This window comes from Eleginops maclovinus, chromosome 1, assembly GCF_036324505.1.
Source record: "Eleginops maclovinus isolate JMC-PN-2008 ecotype Puerto Natales chromosome 1, JC_Emac_rtc_rv5, whole genome shotgun sequence".
Lineage (NCBI taxonomy): Eukaryota > Metazoa > Chordata > Actinopteri > Perciformes > Eleginopidae > Eleginops > Eleginops maclovinus.
Window position 1 is genome coordinate 12,134,359 of NC_086349.1, and position 9,709 is coordinate 12,144,067.

The following is a 9,709-nucleotide window of genomic DNA, read 5'->3' on the forward strand; positions in this document are numbered from 1 at the left end:
CTGGCATCTCAGTGATGGAGTTATTGAACACATGGGTAAACAAGTCCATGCAACTATGCAAAAAAAAGTGCCATTTGAGTAAAGTTAACTTTAAGTCACCCGTCCAAAATAAAATGTCAAAAGCACAAAAACAATGCTACTTCAAGGATGTCACTCTTAACTGAGTACTTCTATAGTTTGGAACAGCTACATTTATTTAAGTAAAATATCTGAATACTTCCTCCAACACTCTTTAGGTACCAGCAACACACACCAAATTATGCATACACACATTTGCACACACACATTGCTTGGTTCACGTGGGTTGTGCCAGTAAGTGCTGCTTTAGGCTATGGTTTTTCACTACTGTCTACTGTGTTATTAACAATTCTATAAAAAGATATGCTCAAGTTTCCCCTTCCTGTGTGTTGACAACCCTACTCAGCTGCTATGAGGTTTTTGAAACCTCTACAGAAATGAGTCCTCAATAGCAGAACAGTGTCGACCTTATGTCATAATTTCCAAAATCTTACTTTTCATCCCGCTGTTTGTTTTTCTTACATGACATCACTCATCGACATGTCTCATGGCCAGCTTGAGACTAAATACGTCGAGAACAAAAAGAGAGGGCCTCTTGCTCTCGCTTTCCCTTCTTTCTAAACTAAAGTCTCCTCTAAATTCTCTGCTCCATTTTTTCTTTAGCAACCTCACATCTATTTTTCCTACTGTCCATAAACTGTCAGCTAATTCTCAATTTCTCTCTGTTTCAGGTTATTCCCATGTGTTAAATCAGAGAAATTCACAGAAATTTAAATCGAGGTACTACCACTAAACTTTCTGTCACTTCTCTCTCTGCCCACTGAAAACCATCATGGGGCTCATCATTAGTTCTAAAAGACGAAAAATGAACCACAGTTTGATTACCTCTGTGGCACTGTGGGCTCCCGCAGTCTCTTCTGACTGAATTGGACGCAGACGATTACAGCCTTACACAGGCAATTATATCTGCCTGCTAAATATGTCACACATAACAAACACATGCTCCTGACAGACAAGGGACAAGGCTAGACGGTCACAGCTAGGAACAGAGGAAAGAGAGCAAATTCAGGATCATATGGATTTATCAACCTTGTCTTGCTCAAGTGGAAACCTCTGGCAGTCTAAATCAATGCATGTCAGTAAATTAACGAAAAAACGAACACACAGATTAGAAGTTAAAGACCTCCTGGTAAATAGCAACTTTAAAAAGGTTTTCTGATTAATAATCTATTTTCAAAAAGAATAAGGTTGATTTACAGGCACACATATAAAATGTTCTATATTAAAACGTTTCACATCATACAGATTTGGATGCTGTTTATGTGTTATTTATTATCATTAATTGGGGCTCTGTCCCTTCAGGCCGCAGGACAAACATGGCACCGACACCAGGCCGATAATATTTGTAAAGGATATTCAATGAAAACAAGAGAGGGAAAAAGCCTTAAATCGCTGGCAAGGAGCTTATACCATGGCCCATGGTGTTTGCACAGGACATACCTCAGGAAGCTGGGACAACTGGGAATGTTTGTCCAGCTTCCAGCCTCTTCCATGCATACATACATACAGTACATACTGTATGTTCATACTGTATAAACATTCATTCATACATGAGTGGTCAATCTTTCCTGACTGCTGTCCCTAGGTAAATTATCTCCTCCAGAATGTAATCCACAATATAAATATATATATATATATATATATATATATATATATATATATATATACATTAACTATTTTTTTTCTTTAAACTCATTATGCTTGCCGTCTTTCATTTTGGAATTCTAACTCATACAAACCCTTACAGATACAGTAGGTATCCTGTATTCATGTATTAGGGCTGTGATCATTGATTAATTTTATCTGTTGATTATTAGGTGGTAAAATATAACATAATGTACAAAGGCCCAAGGTGAACACTTAAAAATGCATTTTTTTGGTTCGTCTTTGAACCAACAATGATTCAAAGACGTCCCACTTACAATTATTTAAACAAGAGAAACGTTTACTGTCAACTGATTGATGATTGAAGGCATCATTTCAGCTCTTAAGACATATACAGTGTAAACTGTTATTGACCCTATTTGTCTACATTTGTTTATCTCCAGTTCTGAAACACTGGCTGGGTTCGGTACAAGCGAAGATGTGCAATATCTGTGGTTTATTATATTGCAGCTTTCCTTATCTTCCTCTGGGGGGGGGGGGTTTCTTTGTTTTCCATTGCTTGACAAAATAAAATTGGAGTTACTTGGACGTCTCATGTTAAAAACCCATGATAAGAGAGCTCCAAGCCCCAATAATCTCGTCAGTGTAACTGAGCCTAAACCACGCAAGAACAACAGAAAACTGAAACAACAGCCACAACATCTATCTATATCTAGATAGATAGAAGATAGATGGATAAATAGATGTTCTGCTTTATTTGCACATCAATTTCACCTCGCCGTCACACGTCGTTCCTTGTGAGTGTTTGCAGCCATTAATAAACATAATCAACATTTAACTAAACACCCGGGGGCCTCCTCTGCAGCAGGTGCTGGTGTCGTTTCTTTTTCTTTCTTCTTCCGCTGTAAGAATAAGAATGCCATCGCACTGCCCCATGGGATGGCTCGGGCTGACTAATGTAAGCACACTACAGTGGGGCGGCTGGTCTTAATTATGGTAGCAGACGCTGAGGGGGACGCACTGGTACCCACCAACGAGCCGGTAGCTTAGCACTGCCGGGGCCAATAATGAGCACATGGGTTACTCCCCTACCAAAGTCACTACCACACACATAAATTCATACTCTGACTCTTATAACCAACATCAAACAAAAACACTGCATTTAAAAAAAAACTAAAAAAAACACATGGTGCATTTAAATGGTGAAAAACCAATCCATGATACAGAATGTGATAAAGCAGCATCATGTTTTATGTACTTATCTCAATATCCATGTCCAAAATTCAGCCACCAAAGTAGACACCTTGTGGTTGGTTGGGAAAATTACTTTTTACAGGGACTCACCTAGGTCAAAAAAAAATGTAAGGCAAGGAATCTCTGTGACTCAACCAATGTCCAAGCCAATTCCTGCTATATGAAATAATTTCAAATGTTTGGAATCGATATTAAAAATCTCCTCCATGTGTCAGGGCAGGGAGAATATGATTTAGTGGCTGTCTTTGCTCTGCCCTGCTCAATGTGTGTCACGGGCCCTTACTGAGGTATGCATGGCCTTCCTCTGCACGGGGCTATGAAAGCAATTGTGATTGTGATTCCGTAGTCAGCAAAACGCTTGAATGGCCCCGAGTTAGCATGCGCAGGCGCACACACGCACGCACGCACACACACACACACACACACACACACACACACACACATACTGTCCCCATACTGGGCCACTGATTACTTCAACCCATTTGACTCTCTCACTCATCCTTTGATTCTCCCTTTCTGCTTCTCTGTCACATACCACAGAGTTTGTCATTAGCTAATAGCGACAACGCCACTCAACACGGACATACACCACAGCATCACAGAGACCGGTTAATTTGTCGTCCATGATTAAGTACATGAGGTTCTAAAAATAACATGTGTACATTTAGCCAAAACCAACAATAAATATGTCTGTGTTTGTTTAGGAGCTTATTTCACCTGAGCATGACCAGTTGATGGAAATCTACCAAATATATTCATGCAAAGTAGTCAAACCTTTGCACACTATACACCAGGCAGTCCTGAAATAAAAAATAAAACTGAGATAAGCCATTCAAATGGAGCGCATCATACCGTAGCTTATCTAAAGGCAGAGCAGACCACCAACTAACAAAGCCAGCTCTTCAGTCATGCCCTATCTAAGCAGATATCAGTTGTTGGGAGGATATATGAGCTGGGTGGGGCCTGAGTGTATAAACACAGGGCTCTCTCTGCACTCTATGCTATTGCTATATTGTATGCAGCACCTCACCCCAGCAGCAGCACTGTTTGATTAAGGTATTCAAATAAAGGAGCAGACACTGTGTGCCCATTTCACAGTACAAACTAAAAGTGCCAGATATTTACAGTCGTACATGTTGTGTAAGGGAAAATGCATCTTTATACTTCAATACAATACACAAAGAACATGTTATTTTACTATTTGCACTGTATGTATGGGTACTATATGTACTATGCTGTAAGGCAGCAGACAGCATTAAAACGTGTTTTTTTTATCACCATTAGAGCGCAAAGCTGTTATAATGGTACTATTCTGTGTCATTTCTCCACGGATCTGGGAGAACTTCACAGCAATAAAAGACAAACACACTCACAGTGAAATAAAGTGAGTATTGAAAGCATTGAAGTAGAAAATCTTCAGGGTTATTTATTGATCTTTCTGAATCATCTCAATCTGCGCTTGAAGTACCTTCTCTGCTCAATTTATGCATCTCTTTTTAGTGTTACTCACCTTTTGCTGTTCTGCGATTCTGAACTTCTCAATGATTACAGCACAAACTGATTTGGCAGGCAGAATGATTCATGTTACTTAAGCACTAGTCAGTGACAAAAGTTGGCTGAAAAAAGGTTTCCTACATTCAAAACTTTTTTGTTGATCATTGCCAAGGTAACCGAAATGATTCAAGCAGCATTTAGTGTTTACAATAATTATCAGAACAGAGAGAGAGAACACATGTAGAAGAAAGTAGCACGTTAGAAACGGAACAAGCTGCGGTGCCAAATGAGCAGTGTAACAACGGCTGAAAACATGACAGCTGCACACATGTGCTCTAGATGTGACATAAACTTGATAATTACTAAAACTATGTTTGTGTCCACGGAAGCATTCGGTTTAGTCAGTAGCACACAAAACAGCTTTCCAAATAAACAGACTAGGAAGCTAAAATACCAACACATGCTCATTTTATCCAATTAAGCCTGTGTGTGAGTCAGATTAACACTGTTAATTTCCCAGCGATAAAAGGAGAGATCTTTTCTCAGGCTGTGAAATTGCTTCTTTTTTAAACAGGGATACTGGAGCAGCCAGAAATGAGTATAATGGTAATAAAACTCAACATTGGTAGCCAAATTGCAACAATGTTACAAAAAGGTTATTTTTATTCAAATTATTTTGACTCTTTTCCAATAATATTATCCCAGAGGATTGTTCTCAAGCTAAACTAGAGGCCAATACGTTCAGCCACAAACCAAGATGTCTAAATGAATATGCAAAGTCAGCCCATAAAAAAACAATTGACCTTAATGCTATGATTAGCCTTTTGCTTCAATGCTGCTTCAGAAAGACACTTGGGCAGAATTTGACCAACCAGGGCTGTCAGAGATGATTAAAGCGAGCAGATATGATCCGTAGATACAATGCCTACACAACCCATCACATGTCTCTTTAGTGCCACAGCCAGTTTGACAAGCTTGAGGAGAGGAACTTGACCCTCTGTTAACAGGACACCAAGTGATCCCTGCTGCTCCCGGGCCTCATTTGCATTGCTAGTGAAGGTAGTTAGTGTTACACATGTGATGATAGCAAATTAGACCTCCCTTTGTAGAAAGAGCCCCAAGTCCCTCATGGAAAGGGAGCGGAGGGGTTTCAATAATTCAAATGAACACTTGTAATTTTGAGGGGAGTCACACTTTTGTATCGGTGACAGCAATTGGTGTTGCTTTCCTTGTGGAAGCACTTTACATCATTTTATATCTAGTAGCTTTGTTTCCAGGATTCATGCAATGTGGGGATATCGGCATACTCTTGAGATTATCCAAATGCAGGATGATCCTAATTTGTTTTACCTAAAAAGAGATAGCCTGTGATAGGAGACAGTTATGTGAGTGTCACAGGTGTACACATGCCTTATCAGTAAATGTTTCATATAAATACACCTTATTAAATCAAATGCAACAGTAGCTAAAGAAAATGTTTCCTGTTTCCTTTTTCTTTAAGTTTTTTGCACTCTTACAAGCTTCCTGCGATCAAACCTGAGCAGGGTTTATTGTAGCATCACTTTAAAAGATCTAAATTGGGAGATGATCTTTTGAGTCAATTACTGAAATGTTCCGTTCGGTTGGAGAGAATTTCCATTGCACCCACAGAGAAAAGCAAAACATCCCGAACCGTGTAACATTCCCCATCACTTTCATATATCTGAAAACCATCTTTTAAGTAAGCTCCAGACCATCTCCATCTACAGCAGGTCCAGTTGGTTTATTCAAACACGGTAAGTGATGACAGCAAAGTCAAATTCTTTCCAAAAAACTGTTAACAATAGTTCTCCTAGTTTTTCCACATGGTATATATTGTGTTATTGGTAGTCAATAGTACTTGAGAGGTGATCTTATTTAACTTTGTGGAGGTTTTTTAAAACGTTTCTCTCCCAAATATGTTATCATTTATAAAACAGTGATAGTGATTACTATTTGTATTTCCAAAAAGAATGATTTATATTTTTTCTATTGTAAAATGTCAGACAACAAAATGGTCATAATGCTGTTTTAAATGCCACCTGCGCACTTGCAATGGAGTCAGTGCAGGTCACAAGCAAAGCCGCGGGGTGTCAAAACTGAGAGAGAAAAGAGTGATACTTTGTACCAGCCAGACTCTGTGGTTTCTACTTACAAAGTAATTAACAGTACATTACTGGCACACATCCATTTAATCGTTGAACTCCCAGCGGAAAACCCATGTAAGCTAAAAGAAATCATTGGGAGGGAAGATAATGTTGGAGCAGAGTGGGGCAGTATGGATTCTATACAGCCCCTGGTATTCCACATCGGGTGGGACACTTAATGCCAGCTTTGCGCGGAACATAACTGCACAATCTCACCGGGGAAATAACATAATAACCATGTTGGTTAGAGGAGGGAAAGAAAGTTGGATTTTCTCTCAACAGCAAAATAGAATGATTGCAGGTTTCACAAAAAGTAACAGTGAATACAAATTATGTGTCCCGTTCCAGCCTAAATTAAAACCAGTCCATCCTAGCTCAGGTCACTTTATTTGCTGACACTTGACATGTTTATGAAGTGTATGTTTGGGGCAAGTGAATAAAGAAATGCATGCATTACGTGATTGTTGCAGGCTCGTATAGAAGGGACAGGTGAGGTATTAAACATGTAAAAGCACGGAAAAACACAGTTTGTTATTTACCTTGTTAGAGTGGTAATAGTCCAACGAGCTCAGACAACTTGGATCAGTCGGTAGGGAGCATGAACCCACATTAGCCGGGGGCGCAGGATAAAATCTCACGTCCATCTCAGGTTGTGCGAGACTGAAGGCATGAAATCACTTTCAGCGTCTTTGACTCACTATTGTCTCAGCAAACACACAACGCCGAAGCAGCAGAGACAAAAAAGAAGTGGGGGAGTTTTACTCGGTTCACTCTTCCCTCACATCCGTTCGCGGCCGAACTTCGGCACCAACTCTGGTGAAGATGCGCAGTCCTCCTCTCAGCGCCGGGAAGACAAACACTCACTCACTCAGACCGGAGAGCACAAATATCATGGAAACACACGTGCTTGCAAAACTATCCCGTTGTTCAAAAACAAATAAAAGCAAACCTCCAACTTAAAGTATTCTCTTTCTAAAGATATTTTACTACGGCTGGATAAATGTGCAGCCTCTGTTTTCCCACTACTGCTCTCAGGAGTCCATACAGGCTTTGTTATGGAGGTGCATATTCTTGCATTGGTTCCAATACAGAAGTGGTCGGACTTCCCTCTGCCATGCGACCTCTGCCGATAATAAACGGGAAAGAGGAACGGAGGGAAAGGGGGAGGGGAGATTGTTGGCTGCCTTGGCAACCGCTCTCCTTTCTGCAACTGCGCGCTTCTGATTAGCTGCAAATGTAGTAGTGTGCACGGCCGTGAATTATAAAGCGCACTCTGCCTCCATCAGTGCTTCATAAAGGCTTCCATTTGGACTGTTGTGCCAAAACTGATGGGATGTGGTTGCACGTATTCTCTGTTTAGTTCGACCATGTTTTTATGTCTTTTTTTATTTATTTGCTTTTTGGCTAAGAAGTGAACCTGTTTAGTGTCGACATCACCTGCTTATACAATACCCTATCACAGCCTATTTCCCAAGGCAGTGAGCAAAATTCACTTAGATAGGCCTCACTCGTTTAACCATAATGCCAATGAATGGTAACAGTGATACAACTCTCCTAGTTTTTTTTTTTACATCTAGTGTTGTTTGGTTGCTTTTTAAAGTACATTTCAATAATCATAAGGTTGTTTTTGTCTCCAGCAGTGATTGTCATTTAAAGTTAAGTGTTATTTTGAAAGTGCACAAAAATAACAAACAAGAAAACGTCAAATTAAAGTGGCTACCTCACACAGAAATTAAGGGCAGGTAACGATACTAACTTTTAAAGATGAGTGAAAGATTGTACTTGCAGAGTGGAATATGTACAAGGAAGTTTAATCTTATATTGCCATACAGTTGCAAATGTGTGCGGAGAGACGCTGGGGCTGTGAGAGCTGCCTCTGACAGCCCACTGAATGTGATGGATAGCACACCCTTGCCCTGTGATGTGCATGCACATTTGATGTTGAAATGGCCTATCCATGGGACCATTGTCTTTCAATCATGTCAAGGCAAAGTACAGAACAGAGCACATTTTCTGCTGCCTGGCGTTATTACTATGCCACAGTTTACAGCACAATCCATACACCCTGCCTGCACACAAATATTCTTTATTCTCCTGATGTGGTTCTGTTTAAAGAAACCTTATTTGATCTGTTCTTTTTAGGATTAAAAAAGGTGATAATATATCCACTTTATCACTCAACAGTTTTGCAGAGAGGCTTTCATTAGGTTAATAGAGGAAAAAGTAACACTAAGAAGGGTACAACTGTTTTCACACAAACCTCGACAGAAGCATCTGCCCACTGCTGGAGCTCTTATGTTCCCAACCTTCAGAAATGTAAAAAGCTGGTTATTATTTCAGCAGGTCTATTATGTTACAGTGCCACCTCTTTTTTATATACAGTGGGGGCCATCGTTGTTAGGCACAGCCTGCCACTCTCCCAGGCCCGGCACTCAGAGGGTTAACCACATGGCCCGGTGCCATGGCTTCATGGGAATGGAATGTGGAGTGCTGTGTGTGCAGGGCTCCTTTCCCAGCATCCCTCACTGCCCAGGCGCATGCTAATGATCAGTATTATTGAGGCACAATTGATGGGCTAGCAACCAAACAAGAGAAACTAATTACTACTAAGGCTTTATTGTCCTTTAATTACTGAAGCTCTATGGCAATTAGTGCTGCACAAAGACACAGCCCTACTTTAATCTCAAATAAAATGTGATGCAGATGAAAAATTTTGGAAGATGAAAGGTAGATAAGATAATTTGGCTTTCGGTTCGTTCAGCAGAAACGACGGCTGATTTGAGAAAAGCGTGGGAGAACAAAAGAACTGCTGAGGGTTGTGCTAATTTCAACCGAAAATCATCTCAAAACAGAATCTGCACGTGATATTTCTGTGACCTTGGATAGATACATTTGAAAAAAAAGTGAATGCTGAACATCTCTTTCCCAAAGTTACAGCTTTCAGTTTGTGATATCATAAAAAAGACTACATTCGCAATGAAGAACTTTGTAGAGTCGCACACTGATTGCTTTTCACCCACGTCAGGTTCATTTCATACTACAGAGCTAACCATGCAGCTAGAGCTGTACGGCATCCATAGTGGCTGTGTACATTCCTTAGAAAAATAGATTTT

At 40.1% G+C, this 9,709-nt stretch overlaps 1 protein-coding gene across 3 annotated transcripts in view; it reads right to left on the reverse strand.

The window, feature by feature from the left end:
- LOC134871758 (TOX high mobility group box family member 2-like) overlaps positions 1-7,718 on the reverse strand; it is a 70,513-nt gene extending 62,795 nt beyond the window's left edge. For 2 of the 3 annotated variants that reach the window (XM_063894649.1, XM_063894634.1), the window contains exon 1: positions 7,136-7,718. In XM_063894649.1, coding sequence (XP_063750719.1) covers positions 7,136-7,240 — 105 coding nt within the window. In that variant the 5' untranslated portion in view covers positions 7,241-7,718. Of the gene's footprint in view, positions 1-3,027; positions 3,189-7,135 lie in introns of those variants that run through there. The other variant, XM_063894665.1, reaches the window with a different exon arrangement.
- Positions 7,719-9,709: the final 1,991 nt, after the last annotated feature.